At 36.5% G+C, this 25976-nt stretch overlaps 2 protein-coding genes across 21 annotated transcripts in view; one reads left to right on the top strand and one right to left on the bottom strand.

Moving 5' to 3' along the window:
• The first annotated feature begins 182 nt into the window (after positions 1–182).
• On the top strand, positions 183–4409 carry cd8a (CD8a molecule). The gene is made up of 6 exons (XM_053477847.1): positions 183–327; positions 1081–1395; positions 2187–2276; positions 2399–2530; positions 3115–3154; positions 3249–4409. Exons 1-6 carry the CDS (start codon positions 273–275, stop codon positions 3301–3303), a joined length of 687 nt encoding a protein of 228 aa, XP_053333822.1. The 5' UTR covers positions 183–272; the 3' UTR covers positions 3304–4409.
• A 1328-nt stretch (positions 4410–5737) lies between these two features.
• Positions 5738–25976, bottom strand: part of cast (calpastatin) — a 58618-nt gene continuing 38379 nt past the window's right edge. For 6 of the 20 annotated variants that reach the window (XM_053477856.1, XM_053477857.1, XM_053477853.1 and 3 more), the window contains 29 exons: positions 25935–25970; positions 25702–25797; positions 25492–25572; positions 24400–24450; positions 22212–22295; positions 21719–21784; positions 21178–21249; positions 20669–20707; positions 16148–16252; positions 15886–16005; positions 15618–15731; positions 15432–15503; positions 15277–15333; positions 14280–14381; positions 14064–14183; positions 13870–13980; positions 12352–12459; positions 12110–12211; positions 11894–12013; positions 11700–11810; positions 11510–11614; positions 11313–11417; positions 11108–11200; positions 10955–10993; positions 9506–9637; positions 9296–9382; positions 9080–9112; positions 7368–7479; positions 5738–6984 (listed from right to left, as the gene is read on the bottom strand). In XM_053477856.1, the coding sequence (XP_053333831.1) occupies positions 7381–7479; positions 9080–9112; positions 9296–9382; positions 9506–9637; positions 10955–10993; positions 11108–11200; positions 11313–11417; positions 11510–11614; positions 11700–11810; positions 11894–12013; positions 12110–12211; positions 12352–12459; positions 13870–13980; positions 14064–14183; positions 14280–14381; positions 15277–15333; positions 15432–15503; positions 15618–15731; positions 15886–16005; positions 16148–16252; positions 20669–20707; positions 21178–21249; positions 21719–21784; positions 22212–22295; positions 24400–24450; positions 25492–25572; positions 25702–25797; positions 25935–25970 (2460 nt within the window). In that variant the 3' untranslated portion in view covers positions 5738–6984; positions 7368–7380. The remainder of the gene's footprint in view (positions 6985–7367; positions 7480–9079; positions 9113–9295; positions 9383–9505; positions 9638–10954; positions 10994–11107; positions 11201–11312; positions 11418–11509; positions 11615–11699; positions 11811–11893; positions 12014–12109; positions 12212–12351; positions 12460–13869; positions 13981–14063; positions 14184–14279; positions 14382–15276; positions 15334–15431; positions 15504–15617; positions 15732–15885; positions 16006–16147; positions 16253–20668; positions 20708–21177; positions 21250–21718; positions 21785–22211; positions 22296–24399; positions 24451–25491; positions 25573–25701; positions 25798–25934; positions 25971–25976) is intronic. The other 14 variants (XM_053477867.1, XM_053477868.1, XM_053477861.1 and 11 more) reach the window with 5 other exon arrangements.

The following is a 25976-nucleotide window of genomic DNA, read 5'->3' as shown; positions in this document are numbered from 1 at the left end:
TGTTTTTTTTTAAATATTATACATATTCTGAGTAATACAGGTTTAAATTTATATACAATTTCTTTTGTTTTTGTTTAAAAAAATCCAACAAAGCCAGATCAAAAGAGAAATGAAAAACGAATCAAAAACGGGGAGGAGAGAAGTTCTTCTTCTCACTTCTTCTTCTTCTTCTTCCTCCTCTTCTTTTTCTTTACAGTCTTCATGATCTACCATTCTGCTGGGATTAACTGAAAAACAAAAACTGAGTGCAAAACAAGAAAAACAACGAAAAAATGATTCTGAAAATGATCCAGAGTGTTCTTTGTGTCTTTTTATTTGTATCACATGGTAAGAAATGTTTCCTTTTTTTAGCCGGTGTATTGGAGGTATAAGAGGTTAGAAGGTGTAATTAATGGTCTAAAAATTAAATAAAACATTAATGTAAACATTATATTTCACATAAAGTACTAGAGTTCATTGGATAATTTGCATCAAAAATGCTTGGTTTAAAATGTTCTACACATTTTTATAATCTGAAGAATTTAAGAATTTTCAAAAATAAATCTAAATTATAGTTTATTATTATTATTATTATTATTATTATTATTATACTATGTATTTATCATTGATTATCCATGGATAATTTGGGTACTGATGTGTGTACAATGTACATACTGACATTCATTTATGACTCAATTGTTACTGCACATATCTATCTATCTATCTATCTATCTATCTATCTATCTATCTATCTATCTATCTATCTATCTAAATTTATAATATATACTGTATAATATATACTGTTCCTACTTGCTAAATTTCTCGAAAGTATACATCAGTATAAAAATCTTACTTTTTTTGATGGCTCAACATCCTGCATCTCAAGACACATTTTCCATTTTCAAAAACAAATATTTTTTAGTTTTTGCAATTATTATTATTATTATTATTATTTTTAACAACAAATTTTTAAAGTATCTTTCTAATTCTTTGTATGTTTATATTCACATATGCAAATTTGTACATATTTGCGCATATTTGTAAATATGTAAACTTGCTCATCGTAATCAGTGACTAATAGATTTCTTTGCACATGTTTAGGTGTTGAAGGTAAAGTCGTTGAAAAGGTGATTAAAGAAAGCGAGTCTGTGAAGATCGTATGTGAAAAGGATCATTCTGGGACACTCTTTTGGCTTCGGCAGAATGGAAACGGAGATGGGTTTGAGTACGTTGGAACATACAGCAAGACTAAAAAATTAGGCAAAGTAGTTGATGAACATAAATTTGAAGTGACTGAAAAATATTTCAATGTAAAAAATTTTGAGCGGCAGAAAGACAGCGGCATTTACAGCTGCGTTTTCATCAACAACAATGAACTGCAATTCTGCGGCATCACCGAACTGCGTGGAGAGACAGGTGGGTTACTGAACATCTGCACAGCTAATAACACCATCACCGTTCATTCACAGTGATCCAGATGTGTCAGCCTTATCTGGCCAAGTTCTAAAGCTGATCAAACTGGTAGACCATCGTAGCCAGGTGTTGTTAAATTCTGGCTTTCTACTGTAAATAAATACTTGGCCTATATAATGTTTTCCACTGTTTCTGTTCTGTGATCTCACATTATTAGTAGTAGTTTACCGTAGGAGCAGTTTCCATCTTCCAGTTTGTCCAGCTGATCCAGCTGTGTTTGATCCAGCTGTGTTACCAGCTGATCAAAGCAATTTCCAGATGTTTGGACATTAGGATATTATAATGTTACTGCGTTACAGTGACTTTTTTTTTCTTATTGAAACAACCCTATAGTCCTATCATAAATGTACAATCTCAACAAGAAGAAACCCGAAATATGCATTATGAACCTTAAAAACATTTCTCAAAACTTATGTCCAAGTCTTTTTTACTAGTATACTGTATAAAAATCCTGGAATTAGCTTCAGTGGCTTTAATAATTCTAACACACATAACAGTATAAATAAACAGAATAGAACTTTACATTGTTAAATATAAATGATAATTTTTCTAATGGTTTTTCTTCTAGAGAAGACTGCTAACACAGCTAATAATGCTAATATATGGTATAGAATAATACTAATATAATGCTAATAAATAAAAACATTTAATATGGGACATTTTGTGTCCTAAAGTTAATAATATATTGATTGATTGCACATATTGATCATAAAGGTACATATCATTTTTTTCAGTCCCAACAACAGTCAAACCAAAGGTACAAACGGTCCCTGTCCAGACAGTGGCTGTCACGACCAATCCTGGGCCGACATGTGGACAAAATGGTATTATTATTATTATTATTATTATTATTATTTATATTATTTTTATTATTAACAATTTTCAAATGAAGATCTTGAAAATGTTTAATTTTTGACATTCCACCACAAACATTACATGTGTTCAGGTGCGCCAGCAGGGACAAGGTCTAAAAACCTAGATGTGCTTTTGGGTTGTGAGCTGCGCATCTTTATTTCTTTGGTTGCTGGATGTGGAATTCTACTCCTGCTTCTTCTCCTCACTATTCTTTACTGCAATCGTAAGTCTCTTCACCATCACCAGCACCATCACCATCATCACCATCATCATTAGCATCATCACCATTAACCCTTTATAGACCACTTTATAGTAACTTTGAATGTGAGTGACAACATGAGAAATAAATAATTAAACCACAATATCAAAAACAGGGTGCATTTCCCAGATGCTATTAAATTTATATAACATTTTAGTGTTTTTTTTTTTTTTTTTTTTTGCTTTATTGTCATACAGTAGTGCACTCAATCTGACACACTTAACAAGTTTGTGCAAAACCTGGATGGTCCATTTTAGATAGCGAGCATAGTGTAATATGTGCTTCAATAAAAAAGACTTTTTCACAATATTGCACACTTTCTTACATTTAAACAGGGATGGAGACATTCTGCAACAATTTGAATACTGAATATTTAAGATGTGGCACATTTCTTTTTTTTTGGAATTCTAATGCTTTAGACTCTCCTCCATTTAGCCATCCATCTCTAAAATAATGGATGTATTGGTACATTTCAGTAAGTGTTTAGTTTAACCTGTGATTAAACTAGATTCGACCACTAACATAACATTTCCTCTCACCTTCTCAAGATATAAGAACACGACGATGCCCTCATCATTACAAAAAACAGTAAGCTCTTTTAATCTCATTCTTTCTTTTTTTTCTGAATACTGTACATTTGTGATGAATTTACTGTATGAATCTCTCCTGTGTATGTTTGCAGACCCCGGAGCAGACCAGCGGGCCACAAAACTCTACCCAATCCTCCAGACTATTAGACACAGTGACCAGGAAAAATCATGTTTTAAACTAATTCATCAAATACTCATCAAAAATCATACTTTTAAAATCATGCTCATTTTGTCAGATCCTATTCTGAGATGTAAAATGATTTGTGCAAGTAATGTTCCTTACAATCCTTAACGCAAAGACTAATGTAGATAATTTCAATAGACTTTCTTTGTAGTTGTTCAGATAGTTGATTAGGGTTCTTTTTTTGGTTGTTGAGCTTATCTTGATGATGATAATGATGATGATGATGATGATGATCTATGTCGTAGTTTTTAATGTTCCTAATTCTGTTGTTCTTGCACAAAATTTCTAAATGTGTCTAATTCCCTAAAAATATAGATGTATATAGATTATATTAAATATTATGTGTAGGAATGTGTATTTAGACAAATACCCAATGATTTCGATAAACAGCTTATATTTCGTTAAGGTTTTTTTTTTTTTGAGATGATGATTAGGTTTACATATGTTTTAGGTTTGTTACACCAGTGAAAACTAAAGAAGCAAATATAAGACACAAAATATATGTATATATTTTTTTGCCACAGCTGAGATTAATGGCAGATATTCTGTAGTAATCTTATTCCTGTGTGATTCTTTTGCACCAGCATATTGCTTTAAACCCTAAACTTAAACTTCACACGCATCAGCAAAGGTTTTGTTCATTTTTTTATTTTTATTTGACAACTTTTGTTTTTCTTTCTCTTGTTTTCTTTCCTTCGTGACTCTATCACATACACAAATGTTTATTCTTCTCACTGATGCATTGTAAAGCCTTCTTTTCAATAATTGTAATAAATACAGTCCCTTTAATGTATACATTTTATTTAATTCCAAATGATCTCCTATAACTATAAAAATGTTTCATCAGATTAGAATACATGTCTAAAGGCATTTCCTTTGTTTTAGTTTTATATCATTACTTCAGGTGCCATCTGCTGGCGAAACAAAGTATTACACACCAATAAGAACACCTGTTACTGAGATGTATGTGTACTGTACTGTACTGGGTTATATGGAGTTAGTTACTGTATGTACAGTGTAAGATTTAATCTGCTGTAAGAAAATATCTTTAAAAAATCTAAATAATTAACCTTGTTGTCTACAAGTCTCGTTTTACACCTTAGATACATAAGGTATTGTGTTATATACAGCAAAAGTATTCACCCCCCTTAAACTTTTCCACATTTTGTCACATTACAACCACACACGTAAAGGTATTTTATTGGAATTTTATGAGCTAGACAAACACAAAGTGTCACATCATTGTGACGTAGAAGGAAAATGATAAATAGTTTTCTTTCTTTTTTTTTCAAATAATTATCTGAAAAGTGTGCTGTGCATTTGTATTCTCAGTTAGATTTCATTCTGGACTTTTAATAGTCCAAACACATGAATATGCTGTGATCTAAACCATTCCATCGTAGCCCTGGCTGTATGTTTAGTATTGTTGTCCTGCTGGAAGGTGAACCACTGCCACAGTTTTTTTTTCCCCTAAAGTTTGCCCTGTGTTCGGCTCCATCCATCTTCCCATCAACTCTGACCAGCTTCTCTGTCCCTGTTCCTGGAAAGCATCCCTACAACATGATGCTGCCACCACCATGCACAGTGTTAGTTCTCCACAACACATAGAATTTTTATTGGTAGGTTTGCACTTGTGCCATATAAATTTCCATTTTCGGATGATGGATTGAACAACGCTCCATGAAATGAGGGATATTTTATATAACCTACAGTAACCCTGCTTTGAACCTATCCACAGCTTTATGCCTGACCTGTCGGCTGTGTTCCTTGGGCTTCATGATGCTGTTTGTTCATTAATGTTCTCAACACAGAACAGCTGTATTTATACGGAGATTAAATGACCTCATCACCAGAGTATTACATTGTGTCATGTTGTCGCTCTTGTTTGCACATTTGCACGAGCGTTTTATGTTGTATAATACTGTACTTGTTTTTTTGTAGTTATATAATGTTGATCTGTTTTGTCAGTTAATTACTGTAGGTTGTTTTGTTAATTTATGCTGCACCTCGGTCCAGGAGGAACAGTGTTTCGGTTTACTGTGTACTAAACTGTATATGATTAAAATGACAATTAAAGCCTGCTGTACTTGACTTGACTTGAAATTACACACAGGGGGCCTCTTTTTATTAATTAGGTGACTTTTGAAGGTAATTGGTTCCACTGGATTTTTTTTTTTTTTTTTTTTTGGGTGAAAACCATTTATAAATTTTCTTCCACTTTTATGTACCACTTTGTGTTGGTCCATGACATAAAATCCTAAATAAAACACACACAAACTCTCTGAGGTGGGAATCGAACCCGGACCCTGAAGGTGCAAGGTTAGCGACAGTGCTAACCTCTAAAGCCAGGATATTAAAAATATTAAAATGAAAGAAAGATGCACAAACCATTATAAAAGTTTTAACTTTTTTTTTATTATTATTTATTTAACCACAAAAAAAACAAAAACAAAAATAATAAATCCCTCCTCCATATCTCTGTCCCTGGGTTAAAATAAGATTGCACGTCAGCAGAAAGGCACAGTATTTTTAAGTGATATCACCACGACAGGAAGAAAACTAAAAGGACTAAAACAATATCGTATGACTATGGAAGACTTATCCCGACTAAATGACTGAAAGTCAGGTTCGCAAAATAAGGTGCCTTAATGGACAAGTGAAAAAAAAAACGGAAAAACCAAAAGCACATGCTAGTGCAGCTGTCTAACCAAGCGGTGTTAAGATGAAAACGAAACAAAGATTCATACTTGGTCTGCCACATCCTACTCAAGCTGTGATCGACATGACAACAGTGCGTGTACAGGACGAGTTCAGGTGGTGTTACATATGAATCATGCGCTCAAACCACAGAACAGCTTCCTCGGTGCGTACTTAAAGGATGTTCTTTGGCTTGTAAGGCTTGCCAGTAAGTTCTTTCAGATCTCCTGCTTTTAAAAGGCCAGTTTGTTTTTTTTCTCGCAAGGGAAAAAAAAGAAATAAAAACAAACAAACAAAAAAAGACACACAACCCTGCTAAAGACATGTACGTACAAAAGCCCTTTTGCACAAATTCTATCCAAAATAATAAAGTACAACAAGTATCATCCGTTATCTGTTATCCTTTATCCATACTCTAGACTCTATACTGTAAACTAGATGTAAAAGTAAACCGAAGTGGAAGTGCTGTACACTAGTGTCTGTAAGTGGCAATATTATGCTTATTACTATAAAGATAATTCCCCCAAATAATAAAAAAAAATTTAAGAAATCATGCATTACACCATTCCTAATCCATTTCTTGAAGAGATGTTGAACTATAGCAGAACATCATGTATATAAGGCACATTAGACTCCTTCTATCATGAGAAATTGTAATTATTATTATTATTATTATTATTATTATTTATGCTTCAAATGGAAATCAGTCCTGCACCGGGTATTTATACTGATCTGAGGAGTAGTTTAATGCACTGCATGCACTGATCCCAGATCAGCGCTCTGATTTTTGCACACGTGAACAATTTGTGCGGGTGTTTTTGAAAGCTGAATGTGTTTTTTTTCTGTGGCAAAAAAACTTCTGTACACCTTTCTACCATTACAACATATAATACGTTCGAGCAGCTTCTTGGATTGGCGTCTGTTTATCGCTTCATGTTGGCAGCAACCTGAAAGACAGGACAGGATCAATGCATTACTGTTAAGCAGATTGCTTATAATACAGAGCTCTCCGAAAAGCATCTAAGTCCTTGTCGTAAATGGTTAAACATTTTAAAAACATTTCTACGCAAATACATTTTAATTCCTTAAATTTCCTCAACGTATCTGATTTGACAAATTTTGGTTATACAGGATGTTATACAGGAACAAACCAAAACTGTTCTGAGATCAGTTCTAGATTTAGACTGAACCAGGTTCATGCTACTAAAACTGTCCTCAGAACTGTCTCCAATGTCCAGTTCTGGTGTTTAGCAAATGATCTCAGAAATCAACTGTTCAAAGAGTGGTTCTGGAAGCATAATAAAAACATATTCCATTATTTTACACTTACTAATGTGCGAGATCTAGCTCTTCCCGCCTTTCTTTACAGAAGTTGAGGACACGTCTTTGCTCGGCTTGGCAGGGAGGGTTTCCGCGGCTGGGGCGTCGGCTACTGCGGGTTTCTGCGAAAGATGAAAGACCGGTTGATGGAAATGTAACGGATACGCATTTATTGACGCTTTGATAGGAACACCTGTGTATCTTCTCATTCATGCAATTATTCATGGAACAGCCACAATCGTATCAAGTGGCAGCAGAGCAACTAAAAAAATAATGCAGGTACAGATCAAGTGCAAAAAGTCTATAAAATTTGAATATGGCTGTATTAAGGATAGCACATCCCTTTAAGGATGTCGCGCCCTTAAAGAAAAAAAAAAAAAAAAGCACATGCCTACAGTATACTAGAACTTGTGCTCGTGCAAGATACAGAGCTCTCTGAAAGTCATGTACCTCCTTGTCATAAATGGTTGAACGTTTACATTTTTTTTAATTACACAAATACATTTTAATTCCTTAAATTTCCTGGATAAATTCACGAAGCAGAAGTCATACAAACAAAAACTGTTCTGAGAACAGTCCTAGATTTAGGGTCTATTAGATTGAACCAGGTTCGTGCTTCTCAAACTGTTCTCAGAACTGTCTCTGTTCGCACATCTCCAACTTCCAGTTATGGAATTTATCAAATAATTTTCATGCGTGAAAATGATTCCTTATGATCGCAGATTTCAAACTGTGAAAGAGTGATTCTGGAGGCACGAGGAATCATTTTCACATGAACACTACTGTATATCGTGTGCTGTGATCAAAGCTAAAGGTGACGGGAAGAAATGTGGTTGGGAAAAAAAACAATTGAATGGAGATCACGTAAACGCTTGGTGAAGTTGCATTGCAGAAAAATCTAAAGATTAAAACCAGAGCTATGTTTATTATTGACATACTTATTAGTGAGACTTATCAGATAAAAAGGCTGTCGTTTGCTAGAGAGAATAGAGATTGAATTTGAAAAAGGTCATGTGGTCTGATGAGTCCAGACTGACCCTATTCCAGAGTGCTGTGTGCGTCAGGGTAAGAAGGGTCACCCTAACACACGATGCACCTATCATGCATAGTGTCCACTGTAAAATACTTTTAATTACATTGTGTGCATATGGAAATGTTTTTTACTTTCGTAAAGCCTATGGTTTTTCACCAAGTGTTCTCCATTCATGTTTTTTTTTTGACATTTCTTCCACAAAGCTGATGATGTTGATAATGTTCTGAAGAACTTTTAACCCAGTTCCAGTTATTTAAAACCTCCTTAGTTGTTGTTTTTTTATGATGCAGCCCAAAACTGTGATATTTAATATTCATTTGCGTTATTTAACATCTGCCAGAATATGACAGGTTTTGACAGTAAAATCATTTTATTTACCAAATCAACTCATTTATTATATTAAATAATAATGTGCTCTTAATAAATCAATAGCATCATGTATCAGCAGAAATTCAGCAAGAAGTGTTTAAATAATGTAGTGCAGAGGAGATATTAAAATGATATTAAAATGATCAAAAAGTGAATTTGCTATTAAAAGAGTGCAGCCGATGTGCAGAACTGCCAAAGCATGAAGTTCATGCGGAATGTTGCATGCGATGACTTCGAATGAAATTAAAATAAAAATCCAGCGCATGATATCACGGCCTGCTTTTAAACGTGTGCTCGGATGCAGGGATACTGTAACCTACCTTTGATGCAGATTTTGATTTTCTACCTTTACCCTGAAACCAGACAGACGCCCCTAAATGAACTAATCAGAACTAAAATAGTCTGTGTGGAAATACTTTACTTATGATTTATGATTTGCTAGGAAGACTAAAAACAGTCCCCTGACCGCTCCAGACTTATGATTTATAAGACTATGAGTGTGATCATGAAGGTGCACGTAGTAAACAGAAAATCACCTTTGGTTTGCTGTCACTTTGTTTCGTGGCCGGGAAATTTTCTGGTAGCAGGCTGTCCGCCAGTTTGTCCAGTACTACACCGGACTCCTTAAAGTCAAAGGTAAATGGCACAGATATTAGACGTCTTTTTTAAAATTATTATTATTATTGTTATTTTAAAATCATTGATTAATCACTGAGGATGTGCAGATTGATGTTAAGGCTGAGTACCTTCTGGCTGGAGGATGTCTTAACAGAGGCAGCAGCAGAAGCCTGACACTGAGCCGCGGGTTGAGTCACGGGCACTTTAGAGTCAAAGTCACTGGACAGAATGTCAAGGGCTTGGGAATCATCGATTGACGGCTGCAAGTGAGTGCAAAATAGGTTTTAAAAAGGTCTACATATATAAACGCATTCGGGAATAGACGAGAATATCATAGCTAGGAATTTATGTGGTCAGTAATTTAAGCATGTTTATTTTTAAAATACTTTTGAAGAGACAAGTAAATATTAATAAACATCATTAGTCCAATTATTCGCTGTCAGCCTAGATGAAACCACAACATGTTTCATTAAATAGTTAACTATTGCACTTTTAAACACAATACGAGGTGGTATCAAAAAGTTTCGAGACTAGTTCTGCATGCACAATCACATGAAGCACCGACCTTCATAAGTCAGTGTGCCAAAAGACATCATCCTGTGTACATCGGGAGCTGTGCGACTGGAGCTGACCACCTGCGTTACCACGTCTGTAATTTCATTATGGACAGCAAGAACGAAAAAGCGAACGTGAAATTGTGTGTAAACTCGGGCAAATCTGCCACAGAGATGTTTGATTCGTTCGATTCGGCGGGTTTATGGCAACTGGGGTGCACGCGTGCTTCAAGGACATCACTGGAAGAGGACGAGATATCAGGAAGACCTTTGACAAGCTCAAACCCTAAAAATGTCAAAACCATTCGGTAACTTGTTCATGATGATCATTGGAGATCAATTCACAACATTGCTGCCGTTGACTGTATGTCATACGGAACAGTCCAGGTAATCCAGGTGATTTGAACATTCGCCAAGTTGCTGCTGAGGTCGTCTCCAGGCTGCTGACCCAGGAGCAAAAGGAACACTGCGTCAAAGTCTGACAAGAGCTGTGGATGACCCGTGCTTCATATCGAGGGCAAAAACCTTCAAAGTAAATGGGCTCATCATCTCCGTGATAGAAAAGGGCAAGGCAGATCCGCAACTCGACCAAGTGCATGCTCATTATGTTTTCCTGACATTTGCGGCATTGCGCATCGAGACTTGTCTCCAGCGGCCAGAGCGTCTATAGCGAATTCTACTGGCAGGTCTTAAGGTGTCTGAGGGAGGACGTATAGTGAAAGCGACCAGATCGGTCACGTGTGAATGTCGAAACTTTTTGCTACCCCCTCGTATGTGTCAAAATAATCGCAATGTGATTTAAAAAATAAAATCATGCTATAATTTTTTTTATTGTTATTATTATACATTTTTAACAAGAATTGTTCTTGAGCATTTCTAAAGATTTTCGTCTGTTTCTGTGTTTTATTTCTCAAAAATAATCTTATAAGCTGTAAACGCAACTTAATAGGACAAGAATTTTACCAATAATAAACATTTCATTCTCATTAACAGTAGCACAGTGAAAAAAAGAGAATAAATTACCTTCTTAACTGCCACCGCTGCTTTGGCTTTTGCTGCAGCCTTTATTTAAAATCATAATAATTATTATTATTATTATTATTATTATTATTATTATAAAGAAATAATACGCACACAGCATTTTGTGATAAGTGAGAGTGTTAAAAGTCTCAGTACCTTTATATCTGCCTCTGTGGGTCGATACTCAGGAGGAAGAGAGTCGTCTCTTTCACCGGCCTTATGCACACGCTCCTCCTTCACCTCCTTCTCCTGAGCAGATCACATGGAGACAACGTGCAACCGATCAAACTCCAAATATCTACAAACATCTACACGTGAAGTACAAAATTACTATCACTATGTTGTTGTTGTTTTTTTTTACCTTAACGATATTTTTAGGAAGAACCGGTGCCGGCGCAGGTGCTGGACGGATGTCGTCGAGAGTCTCTGAGAGCGCGTCCATGGCTGAGGTGGCACCATCGGACATCTTCAAACAACATAAAGATGCTCGAGTCGGTCAGTGAATGTCTTCATATGAACACTGTGTGTGTATTGTGAGTGTGTGTGAGAGAGATTTACCTGTCTGTCTATTGCGGTGGGAGCTGAAGCAGCTGAACAGACTTTGGATGCACTTGAAGGAGTCAAGTCATCCTCAAGCTGCCCGAGATCAAAGTCTCCTGAGCTCTGATGGAAAAGAGGAAGGATTGATGTTTAGCAGAACGTCTTTTAACAAGGAATAGATATATAATATATATAAAACGTGACTCACGGTTGCCGGCGGTGCCGAGGGAGGGATTTGGCTCTGGACTTGAGGCGCTGTGGACGAGCTGTCGAAACCTTCGGAAAGGAGATCCAGAGCCTCGTTCGTGTCCAGTGAAGGCTGTTCAAAAAGATGCAACTCAATCATTAAACAACAACTCTCATTACTCAAACACTACAACTGATAAGAGGTTTATGTTCTACCTCTTTCTTTGGAGGCGGAGGCTGTGATTTGGGGTCGTCTTTGGGGAATCTGTAATCTGGAGGGAGTGTGTCGTCTCTCTCACCCACACGCACACCTTTCTCTGATTTTAGTTTAGGCTCCTAAACAAACACACAACCCATCAGTGGATCCGTCTTTACATGTCCGGTATGTACTGTACAGGTTTAAAATAAATGTAGAAATGAGATATTTAGTACAGAAATCATGTCCTCAGGTCTGAGTTTTGGGGACTCGGGAACGGGTTTCGCTTCCGGAAGTGTGTCTCCAAGAGCATCAAGAGCATCCAGAGACATGTCTCCCTAAGTAAAAACAAAACAAAAAAAAACCCAAGAGATTTTTTTTGTTTGTTTTTTTTTTTACACGTAGAGCTGTTGTTTAAACAGACTACTTCAGACATTATGAAGGTGCTGCAAAGCATGAGACAGGAAGCTACATTTACCTGGCTGTCAGTTGTAGGAGGAGCTGGTGTGGAAGAACAGACTTTAGATGCGCTTGAGACAGAAACAAAGTCATCGCTTAGTGCATCAAGTGCAAAGTCTGATGAGCTCTGATGAAAGGGAAATAATTCAGTTGTTATTATAGCATGTTTAATTTTAGTAAAATAATTTATTTTAGTTTTTTTGCATAGTTATCCCGTACAGTGCAAAAGTCATAGACACCACAGTTTTTTAACAAATACAGTTTTGGCCTTCGTTGTGCATTACTGAGTCAACAATAACAAACAACAAACGTTACAGGAAAATGTTTGAATGGCATTAAAGGAAGCAAAATATTACATAATGCACCAGTTTATAAACAAAAAGCATTTTGAAGTTTATTGCGCTTTATTTGCAATTGTTTTCTGTAAAGTACGAGTATAAAAATACTCCAAAAATATGACGAGCTAATTTCCTTATAAAACTTGCACAATGTGTCTCTGAGATCTGAGGGCTGCATTTTTAAACAGCAAAGCATCGTCAACCTGAATATCATTCTATTTTTAGTTTCATTCTGTCTGTTTGCTCTAAATAGTATGTTTTCATAAATGAAAATGTGTAATATTATTTTTGAAAGCAACTTTGCTTTGGCATGCCTTTGCATGCAAGTGCACAGCACTGTACGTAATCTGATTACAAGAATAATGAAAAATCAGTGCTAGTAAGGTGTTTAGCAAGAATAATAAAAAAATTTCTGTGCAAAAGTCGTATTTGGCTTTTTTTTTTTTAAATCCAGTATTGAGGAATAGTTCTCCAGCCTTCCCAAAATACTTTTTTTGGTTTTCATTTTGGCCAGTTTTTGCCTCTCATGTTCAGAAGGCTGAGTGGTTGGAACAGACAAAAGGGGAAATGAGGTTGCTGCTGAGGTTGTTGCATAAACAACCAATTGTTAACTTGCATCTTGCAGCCAGTCAACATCTGTTCCTATTTAACTTATTGTTAACTTGCATCTTGCAGAAAAACATCTGTTCCTAATCATTTAATATTTGCTGTTAGTCTTTCGGCTGCTCCCGTCGGGGTCACCACGATCTGATCCGCACAACAACTTGGCACAGGGTTTTTTTTACACCGGATGCCCTTCCTGACGTAACCCACCCATTTTATCCGGGCTTGAGACCAGCACTGCATCCAGTGGCTGGGGTTTGGGCATTGGCTGGGAATGTCCCTATTTGATAACTGTCATCAATAATGATCGCTAATTTTTTTTATCTTTATCTAGCGTCAAAATGCCATGATTTTCGCCTAAATATGATCGATCAGAAGTTATTCACTGAGCATTGTATAAAAGGTGTGGTGGGGGGATGCAGCCCAATGTGAAGCAGAGTTACTGCTACTGTACCACTGTGAGGTTAGATACTGTATATTCCTACAACATCACATAATTAAGTGTGTTAGTCTGTTTTTAAGGCCATTCTAGAAATGTGTAAATGATTAATAGATGGCTGTGTATAAGGCTGTGCAGATGTAATAACGTGACTTACGGTTGCCGGCGGTGCCGAGGGAGGGATTTGGCTCTGGACTTGAGGCGCTGTGGACGAGCTGTCGAAACCTTCGGAAAGGAGATCCAGAGCCTCGTTCGTGTCCAGTGAAGGCTGTTCAAAAAGATGCAACTCAATCATTAAACAACAAATCTCATTACTCAAACACTACAACTGATAAGAGGTTTATGTTCTACCTCTTTCTTTGGAGGCGGAGGCTGTGATTTGGGGTCGTCTTTGGGGAATCTGTAATCTGGAGGGAGTGTGTCGTCTCTCTCACCCACACGCACACCTTTCTCTGATTTTAGTTTAGGCTCCTAAACAAACACACAACCCATCAGTGGATCCGTCTTTACATGTCCGGTATGTACCGTACAGGTTTAAAATAAATGTAGAAATGAGATATTTAGTACAGAAATCATGTCCTCAGGTCTGAGTTTTGGGGACTCGGGAACGGGTTTCGCTTCCGGAAGCGTGTCTCCAAGAGCATCAAGAGCATCCAGAGACATGTCTCCCTAAGTAAAAACAGATATTAAATTTTTTAATGTAGAGCTATACGAAACAGAAGTAGATATACTGTAAGAGCAAAGTAGAACGGTATAGCTCTGATTTAAACCAAAATTATTTTAAATAATAAGTCTAAATGCTAAGTCAAATGCTACTGTATGTCTCGCATACATCACGTACACTGAAAGCAAACGTTTAGCAAACACATAAGCATTTTCTGGTTAGACGAAATGTCTTGAGCAGACACGAGCTATCTGTACGTATATTCTTCTGAACACGGGCTATAGGAAGTGGTAAGAAATGGTATAAGGTATCAGGAAGCAGAATGAGCGGTTGTTTCATGTTTACAGAGGCATGAGAAAGTTCACATAATATCACGAAACCTTACAGGAGGTTATACCCTCGCAGGCATTGGCACAGAATAGATACAAAAATCAAATGTAAAAACTGAAATCAAAATCATGCGTCTGTGTGAAACATGAGAAAAGATGCCCCCTTCTGCCGTGTCTTCATGACACATGTTCTTCTATTAAGCTTCAGAAACGGATGAGGTTAACTGGAAAATGCTAATGTATTTCCTAACAATTAAGACACTCTTCTTTCTTAAACCTTAAACCCAAGGTGCAGGTCAAGGTTGTTATCTTGTTGGCTTTTTTTTTTTTTTTTTTTTTGGTCATTTTTCCGTTTAATGCAAAACTTAAGACGCACTTATTTAGAATGGCTTTTGATATATATTTTTTTCATTTGATTCTTAGCATTTTTTTAGTTTATGTGTTTTTTCTTCTTTTTTATTTCATCTTATCGCCATTTTTGTCATTTTTTTAATGCTGTGTTGCACTTTGGTTCAACTTAGTTTGCTGTAAGGTGCTCCTGTATATAAATGAAAGATGATTGATTGATTACCTGGTCAGAGGTGCTTTTAGTGGCTGGTGTTGGGACAGGAGGAGCTCCAGAACAGACCTACAGAAACAACAAGATATACATCATTACAGGTGCAAGCTGCCCAATATTAGAGCCACTAGAGCCACCTACTTGTCACTTATAGAAGTATAAAATACCTTTTTGGCATGAGCAGGAGCCACAAAATCACTTTCTAGAGCCTCAAGAGCTGCGATATCCTCCACCTTGGGCTGCAAGAACCCAGAAAAATAGTAGACGTTACTGGTGACGAAGACCTAGCATGACATCCATGGCCAGCTGCTTCATTAGCTTATATTTTTATCGTTCTGTGATGATGTTCTTACCTGCTTGGCTTGGGCTTTAGGAGGAGCAGCAGCGCTGTGAACAGCAGGAGCCGCACTGGCGTCAGTGAAATCTCCAGACAGGAAATCCAGAGCATCAGCCGAGCCCATCGGTGGCTGAAATGTTTATAATACTACTCAACCAATATATGAGAGGCGTTCGAGTCAAACTGGGACATTTCAGTGTGAATACGCATGTGATTAATCTAGAAAACTTAGCGCATTACTATTTTTTCACGCAAAAATTATAATTAAGAATCTGACGCTTCACCTCTTTTGGTGAAGGAGGTATCGGCTTGGCGTTTTTGTCCTCCTTGAACCTGTACTCGGGTGGAATTGAGTCTTCTCTCTCACCCACACGCACACCTTTCTCTGACTTCTGCTTTTTCTCCTGGAAACACACAATATGCACAGAATTACCTGATAACCTGGTCACTAATGATCATTAAAAGCATGCCTGTTTAATTATAATAAAAAAAGAAAAAGAAAAAAACATGTAATCAGGAAAGAGAGTCGTATTAAAGAGTTATTACATCAACAATTTGCTCAGGTTTGAGTTTTGGGGGTTCGGGAGCCGGTTTATCTTCAGGTAAAGTTTCGGCTAGAGCATCGAGAGCGTCCAGAGACATGGGATCTGCCTGAGGAAATACACAGGAGGAAACATAGATAAACGTTTGACCGACAACAATGAGTGATTAACTGCAGTTCAGCTAAATCTACACTGATAAACTGGAAAACGGGACAGGAAAATTCATTGCTTATGTAATAAAAACATGAAATAAATAAAAATAAAACATGACTGAGAGATGTGACATGGCCTAAGGGGAATTAGGGTTACTGTTTTTGGGGTATCGTCGTTTATACCTTTCTACTAATAAAGTTACATTATACAGTGCAGTTACACCTTATTATGAAAATGTTCCAATATTTTTGTTCTATCTAATCCTCGTAACATCTTTTATTTTATTGTAATCTTTGTAATTGCGTCCTTCTTAACTGAATATGACTCAAAAATGCATCAACAAGGCATGTTCAAGTCAAACCAGGACTTTTGATTGCGCAGAATAACAGAACACAGCTATGAGCGTAATAACTCCCTTTATTTCTCTATCTTAATATATAAGTTTTCTCGCTGCTCCATCGGGCTCATGTCTGAAACTCTGGCCTCCCAGGAACTCCTTTAATGGCTCAAACATGTGGAAACAGCTTGGAGCGAAGTCAAGACTGGACGGAGGATGTTGCAATAGGTGGCAAGTTATCAAGGATCAGGCGTTCCACAGGCTGAATGTCCTTAAAGTATTTGATAAATCTCAGCCGGTTTCCATTCATGAGAAATTTCACTAAAGTCCCGGTTTGACTTGAACGCCCCACATATTGACACTACTGTACATTTGATGTTTTTGGATGTCCATAAAACAAGTTAGTTCCTGTTATTAAGTACTGCGGGTCATAAATTACAGTCATCCTCTCACCATCCTCTTTTCTTTTTCTCTGTAACGTTAATACAGCCAAACATGGCCGGCGTTACCAAGAAACCAGAAAACACAAATTGTACAGTACAAGTCCTCAAGTCTTTTCCTGTGTGCTGACAGAAAACGGCCTCGTCTAAACAATTATACTTTTTTTTCCTTAAGTAGTTGCAGTGTTCATGTATAAGAATGAGGGCATTGATATGAATATGTGAATATGTTGTGCTGCTCTTCCATAATACATGAAACAGACCACATGGTGGCGCTGAACAAGAAAGCACATGAAAACAAAAACTGCAAACCACCCAGAGGTATTTTGTGAACTGTGTTCCACATGAGGTACAAATCACTGATCAAATATGCAGCTACTCTGTGTACGCATGTGTGTGTGTGTGTGTGTGTGTGTGTGTGTGTGCACATGCATGCGTGTGTGTGCATGTGTGTGTCTGCCTGCCTGTCTGAGGTTTTACTGTGCAGCTTCTGATAATAACAGTGTCAGTGTGTGTGTGTGTGTGTGTGTGTGTGTGTGTGTGTGTCTAAGTAGGCGTGTACACTGCACAACTGAGCCACATTGAAATGTATTTCCGAAAAACAAAACTTTGGTTTCCAGGGTGACTGCAGTGTTGCCTAGACAACAGTATTTACACACCCAAACATCTATAATTGCAGACAAGTGATTGGTGTGTAAAGCTGAGTTCAGTTAACACACAACATCTTGGATAGACACACTGATCAGCCATAACATTATGACCACCCGTCTAATATTGAGTAAGTCCTCCCTTTTGCCGCCATAACAGTAATGACCTGTGTGACCTCTGACATCTTTCTATCACAACCAGCATCTCTTCCTTAATATGAGATACACTCGCTCTTCTATTGGATCGGACTACCCGGGCCAGCCTTCACTCTCTTTACATGTGCGTCAGCGAACCTTGGCCAACCATGACCCTGTCACCTGTTCCCATACTTTTGGTTCGTCCTGACCACTGTAGACCAGGAACGTCTCAAAAGAGCTGCAGTGTTGGAGTTGCTCTGACTCAGTCCTCCAGCCATCACAATTCAGCCCTTTTCGCAGTAGCTACAGTACATTTTTAATATTTAACTACAATGGTGGCTGGATGTGGGTGAGATACAGTATGTTAGGCAGAAGTGAACCTTTATTCCTGAAGTTGATGTATTGGAAGCAGAAAAAATGGTCAAGTATAAGGATTTGTGTGACTTTGACATGGGACAGATTGTGACGGCTAGACGGTCAGAGCGACTGCAGCTCTCGTGAGATTTTCCTGGTCTACAGTCTACAATATTAGGCAGGTAGTCATGATGTTATGGCGGATCGGTGTATGTATACCGGTAATATCACACTGTATTGGTTTAAAAGGTTTGGCAGTGTGTGTACTGTAAGTGATCCCATTAATGTGAACATGCAAACTCGTTTATATGGCAATAACACATCCCTGAGTGTCTGTAGGATCTGTGTCTTCTATAGTCTTATTATTTTATTATCCTGTTGGTTGTGCTCTATGGTTTTATTGCGTATTTGACTATTTAACACAAACGCATTTTTATTGCGCTCTTTATATACCATACAGTATAACTCATAACCATGGCATTACCATGCACTGCAAAAATATCTTGAATACAGTATATCTAATATTTCTCATTAGGATATTTTGATCAGATTAATGTAAGTTATCTATTTATAGACAACTCAAACTAAAAATGCCTAGAATTTTACTCATTCGCATTCACTCCATCTTTATACTGTTTATCCTGTATACAGGGTCACAGTGGCCTGGAGTCTACCCCAGGGGACTCAGGGCACGAGGAGGGGTACACCCTGGACAGGGTGCCAATCCATGTGCACACAAACCCACACACACACACACAGTGGGGAATCTGAAACTATTAATCAGCCTAATCTGCATGTCATTGGAATGTCATCGAACCCTCAACCCTGAAGATGCAAGCCCACAATTATTTTATATTTGTTTGAAACTCTTATTATTATTATTATTATAACTCTTATTATTACAAAGCACCACTGTCTCATCTGCTGTTACATAAAATGACTCACACACAAAAAAAAGTCTTATGGTCTTATGTATATGAAAGCACACAGTTATACATAATGTCTTGGTATGCTATAGCGCAAACCTGTTCAGACATGACAAGGCATTCGACAAAACAAGCTTCATAATGACATACGACAGGAAGAACTGCACAAGTGTCCTGCACAGAGCCCTGACCTCAAACCCACCGAACAGCTTTGGGAGACCTGGAACGGTGAATGACCCCAGACCACCTCATGTAAAATCACTGCATGACCAGATCGCTAAAATCCCAACCACCATGCTCCGAATTCAAATAAAGCAGTAACGAGTGAATAAATCTGGAATAAAAAGATCACACAAACGTTCTGCCATAATGCGTGTTAAATAAATAATGCGAAGGACCTTTGTGTCCAAAATGCATAGTATTCATGTGGATGTCAGTGTACAGTATGTTAAAGAGTCTCAGTACAGGTACAGTATACAGTTCGGGTACATTCGAGTTCATCATATAACTGAGTAAATATTGCCGAGTGTGTGAGTGTGTTTGTGTGATCAGAAACTAGCTGATCCAGGTTTTCTGCAGGGGATGTGTGTGTGTTTGCTCTCTTCAGCTCCTCCCAACATTCCACATCGCAAGAAACCAGAACACTGCTAACTTTCTCCTTTTGTCTACAGCACTTGAAACACATATAAAACTCATCAAGTGCAAAGAATTGGACGATAATTACGGCAGGAAATTGAGCATCAGGTCCAGAGAGCCGCTTCCTCAATGCAAATATACTGATTCTCAAAATCCTTTTTCATGCATACTGTAATGGCGTGTATGTTTTTGAATACTGGTCTGAGTTTGTATTCAAAAGATCCACACCTCTTATGCAATAGAAAGTCAAAACAATTCTTCAAGAACAAATGGTTTATTATCACTGGTACGGTTCACACCCTGTGTGTTTATGAATAGATGCCATTATAAAACAGAGCAGAGAGGACACTTAAGGAGAGGAGACGATAAAAGCTAATGTATTACAATGTAGAGACTGAACCCAATGTGCTTTGGCAATGTTTTACTGGAACCACTCACAAGACGTTGCTATTTAAGGTTACGATAATGTCTGTACTTAATCATAAGTGCCACCAGAGGGCGCAGTTAGAGTGATTGGTTTAAGCTTGTGATATGTTAGTATTGATTGTGTTGACTGTTGCATATTGTTGTATTAGTTAAAGACCTGATTATAAGGTCAGGCATGAAAAATACTGTATCTGTATAAGTACACGACCAGTCAAAAGTTTGGACACACTTTCTAACTCCATGGACTTTCCTGAATTTTAAGGTTAATTGATTACCTAATGGCATCCGTGTTATTGGAGAGTTTTGAAAAAAAATTGCTCTAGATTGTAGAAAAACTTGTGTTTCAACTTTATAGATTATGTCATAGTATACTACTGTACATATACTAAACTTTAAAAACAGTCTTGCTTTTATTCTGCCAAAAACTTGGAAAGTAAAAAAAAAAATGTTTGAGATGAGATTTTTTACCTTGGGATCTTGCTTCGCCTTATCTGGAGAAACCGTTACCTGGCATGATTTAAAAAATAGTGAGTGAAAGTCTTTATTTAAAGTCAGATTTATCCATTTTCATTTATGTTTCTTACTTTTTTTTTATTTAATAACTGGTTAGAACTGTAGTTCTGTTTTTTTTTTTTTTTTGCATCTTACATTATACATACAATTGGTTTTAAACTATAAATCTCTACACATGTATTTTGTACGTGACTTGAATATGTTACTATTATTCGGAAAATGAAAACAAAATAGTTTAATTAGTAATACAATTAACAGTTAATTAAATAGTTGATTCGAGATCATGAGCGATTATAGTCGATGTGTCTCTAGTAGGCTGGTGTGAGGTCATGCATTTCGTTAATGTATGATAAAATAATTTCATTTAAGATTATTCTTTTCATAATAAGTGCGTATGCAATGCACCGAAGTGGCAGCACAAAGCTATTCCATGTGGTTTAAGGTTCAAAGATGGTCGTCCTTACCTTCTCTACCCTTGGTTTCTTGTCAGCAGGAGGAGCAGGGGACAGATTCGCAGGTACGGAGGCGGCTTGTGCCTGAAAAAGAGTTTGTCACTGGAGTTTAGACGAGGTTACCTGGTATGCATTGCATTCGAATGCATTTCAATCCATACTGTATACACAGATCTAATCCTCAACACTCACTCTTTTGTTCACTGATGCACGTTATCCGTAAACGATACTGTGGATAAACTGGAAATCCAAAACTGCTATAATAACTAAGACTGATAAACCTGGCTAAACCTAAGTCCACTGTTCTTCAACATATTCTGTGTGCTAATGTTTCCATAATATAATAACTATTGCTTTTATTATTATATCGGTAATGCAATATCATATACTATGGTTTAAAACCATTTTTGTCATGTTACAGTAAAACTGCAAAGCTCAAGTTTTATGGTGTTAAAACTTCACAGTTACTCATCTGACTTACTGTATATAAAGTATATAGACCCTCGATACACCTTCTTAAAATGCTAAATTAACATCCCCGTATCTCTCTTACTTTCTGGACGGGTGGAGCAGGGGAGAAGCTCTTGTGGGTAGCAGCAGCAGCCACAGTTTCATGTTTCTGAAAAAAAATAAAAGAATAAAATCATAGTCAATTTACAATCCCTGACATCTGCGCAGCTCAATGTTCTTCATCTTATGCGTATACTTTCCTGCTAATAATATGTTGATGAGAAGTTAATGAGATAAATCGGTAGCTGATTGAAATGTGAAGAGATTCCAAATTTACAAAAGGGCATCAACTTGAAAAACTTTTTGAAAGTAAGCACTTTGCTTCCACATACATGAGCTCATGGTCTCTAATGTCTGCTGTGATTGACAGGGGAGGGAGGGAATCATTCCACCAGACATCAGGACTTACTGTACACTTGAAGATAAAGTCATCAAAAATACAGCCTAAGATAAACAACTTGAGAGACGCCCTCTGTTATACATCGACTAAGCGTTACAACGGTACAACAGATATGAATCATGATTAATGTTCCTACCACTTCTGGTTTAGATGCAGCAGGAGGTGGAGAAGATGTGAATCCAGAAGACAGAGATTCCAAAGCCTCGTCCGATGTTATGGGCTTTTAGAGATCACACACATACAGTATGCGTGCAGACACAAACACACAAACACACAAGGAGGAAAAAATATACTGTAAATATATATAAGCCTGAGTGGAAAAAAGAACAGATTATTATTCTTTATAATATCATGGTCCAAAGTTATTTTTATTACAAGATGGTTGGAATTAAATACATTATACAGCACGACTGTACTGATTCGGATTGGTCACAAGCTGTTAACACATTACGATTACAACTTGTTCTTTTTAAAACATGTTTACTTTTATTATTTCTATTGTTTGGACATGTTAAAATATTGTTTTATTGTCAGTTATTAATTTTCAATTTGATTCATTTCGTTACAGAGCATAAGGGAGAAAAAATAACAATAATTATTATGTGTTTATTAAAATTATATATATATATATATATATATATATATATATATATATATATATATATATAACAGCAAAAACAACAACAATAATAATTGTTTTTGTTTTTGTAATAATAATAATAATAATAATAAAATATTATTATTATTATTATTACTATTATTATTATTATATACTTAGTGTTATTATTATTATGATTATAGTGACTTTTAACAGTATAGTATACTATAGTATAGTATAGTGTAGTATAGTGAAGTATAGTATCTTTTATATATATATATATATATATATATATATATATATATTTTATTTTATTTTATTTTATTTATTTTTTTTTTTTTAATAGTGTTTCTGTCTTAATGGCTTTATTTTAATTGTTAGCTGTTTTGTTTTAATTCTTAAATGGTAACATAATATACTTTATGTAATGTTATACTCATAATGCATGCTTTGATGATAGGAAAAACATATTAAATGTCATCTTAAAGATATCTAAAAATATATTATATAAATGTGATGCGTTCTATGCATTCCTTTGTAATTATCACACAAACTAAAATTATATAAATTAAAACCAAAGCTAAAATATAGCAAAATAAGTGAATTATTAAAAACTAAATAAAAACATCGAACATACATAAATAAACAAACAAACTAATCATGGAGTGAATAAATAAAACAAAAATTCTTTCATCTTAAAATACAAAAACCAAAACAAACTATATAGAGAAAAAAATAAACAAATAATATCAGTAATATGATACCACAAGAGGGTGCAATAAGCCCAAAAGGAATGGAAGGCAAGTACAGACACACCCCACTCCATTACAGCTTAAAAACAGGCAAAACATTTGGTTTCTACAAACGCCATGGAGAACAAATAACCTTCTTCCTACTTGCACGAAAAAAATGCACAAATTCTTACACGTTAAATTCAAAAAGACAACAAAAAAAAAGGAAATCCCCAACAATAAAGGACAGGAAGTAAGAAAAGGGTGTGTCCTGTACACACACTGTTCGTCTGTCCATGATTTTTTTTTTGTTGTTTTTTTTTTGGGGGGAGTTTGATGGGCCAGGACAACTGAGTGTAATTTAGTAATGATGACGTCAGGTTAGTGGTGGTGCCATTTGCTCAGAGACATAAGTGTAAGTACTAGAGCGAACGTGGGAGCAGCCAGGGATGAGTGTGAACGCATATGACACAGTGTGTGTACAAAACACACACCAGTAACCAGGTGTTGCGGGAGCACAGTAGGTTGGCATTGAAGGCCTCGAAATAATAAGACTGTTCTTTACAACAGATGAGATCATAATCTATGATTAATTTATGACATCAGACATTAGTTTTACCCAAAGCACAATCTTGCTGTTAGCTTGCTATCGATCGCTGAGTATCGATTCATAAACAGGGTTATCTTAGAAAAACTAAACTTTTGATGAATATGGATTTTTTTTATTGATTTGATTGATATGTTTTTCATAATAATACGTTCATGTTTAAATATGTCCAATAAAAGGTCCACCAAATTATAAAAAGCAAGATTGGTTTCCATGATTTGAATCGAACAAACCATTCTTGAAACACGGCTCAGAATGTCTTCCTCTGAGCAGTTAGAAAAGCTGAAAAGTTAATTTCGGTCAGCTCTCAGAACTGATATCATTAGCCCTTGACCTACTTGCTGACTAATCCAAGTGTGACATCAGTAGCAATAATAAGGACACTTACCTTTGAGACTTGCTTTGGCTTCTCTGGTTGTACAGAAGGTGTTTTCTTTTCCTGGGGTGAATAGGGGAAGCGATAACGTTTATTCTAAGGTTATCTATACGGTATAAATAATATAAAGTTTTGTCTGTACTTTGCTCAGAACTCGCTCTTTCAGTGACACTTTTGATACATTGGAGGACTAGAAACCAGTTTAAAAAAATAAATAAATTCTGTCTACTGTACATGTATGTCTGTATATCTGTATGTCTGTCCAGGCGATTTTGCCACAGCATCACGCAAATCTGTCTGGACAGAATTTTATGAAACTTTTGCCAGTGCTTCAATATTTGCCTGAAGATAAAAATCTTTTATAAATGTCATTAAAATGTTAAGTAAAAGTGAAGTTATGAGCCATTTTGTGCCAGTTTATGTCACAGCATCCAGCATATGTTTTTGGATAAACGTTCCACTTTTCCCTCGAGGTGGGCGTGGCTATACGCATCATTCAGCAGAGCCGATCAACGTGATAATTCAACACATCCAAATCCTCACGAAACACAAACGAATGCACGACACAGCATGGCTTACTCAAAACAAAACAAACAAAGTAGCCTATGAAATTTGAACCTTCAAAGATGAATGGACATAGTAAGGTATGTTTATTCTTCCTGCATGAAGTTTAAAATCAGTTTGTCTCATACTGTATGTTCTAAAACCATGGAGCTAATAGTGGCGCTTCACATTACTGCTTTATAAGAAATGAACCAAAAAAAAACAATGCATTTAAAAAAAATATATTCTGAGGTGAGGGCATGTAAAACACCGGAACTGAGAGCGCAGAGATATGTGCTAAAATCTAAATGTTAATGTTAAACAGTGCCATATTTAATAATCTACTTGAAACAGGGAGTGTATTTGGCTGATGACGAAAAAAGTACGATTTAGCATTAATAAGATGTAAAATACTCAACCTTAGAACATTTTACACACTGGTTAGAAATAAAACAGACAACAAGGCAACAACGGCACGAATTAGAAAGATGGTAGGTGCATGAAGAGAGGATGAAAGCAATAAGCTGTAGCAACTCAACGAGTTACTAATCTGAGACTGACCATGTCCTTCTGTCTGTATCCAGGTGGCAGTGTGTCATCTCTCTCTCCACAGCGCTGAGCTACGTCTGCGGTTACGTCACGCTAATGCACATGCAACACAATATTACGATGCTCATTTTGTCTTTCCATAGCAGAAAAACAAAATGCATGCTTAAATAAAAAAAAATTATAAAAAAATCATAGCACATGCATTAAAATTAAAACTCATACCTCTTTGACCTCAGGACCAGTAAACTGAGTAGGTTTAGGAGGCTCTGCAGGTGGCAAGCTGCCAGCCAAGGCATCAAATGGATCTATATCGGGTGCCTGTGTTACATCATAAAATATAGCAGTACAGAGGTGCTCATGCAAACGGCCATGCTTGTTATAGGGGGTGATACACAGCTTCAGAAATGCAGAAATAATTTTTTTTTTTTTTTAAAGCCTGACTGCTGCTGACTCACCGGAGTGCTGGCTTTCGCAGAAGCCTCTGACTTCACCTGCAG

Source organism: Clarias gariepinus, chromosome 19, assembly GCF_024256425.1.
Source record: "Clarias gariepinus isolate MV-2021 ecotype Netherlands chromosome 19, CGAR_prim_01v2, whole genome shotgun sequence".
Lineage (NCBI taxonomy): Eukaryota > Metazoa > Chordata > Actinopteri > Siluriformes > Clariidae > Clarias > Clarias gariepinus.
The sequence above is the reverse complement of the archived record's forward strand: the minus strand, read 5'-3'. Positions and strand labels throughout refer to the sequence as shown.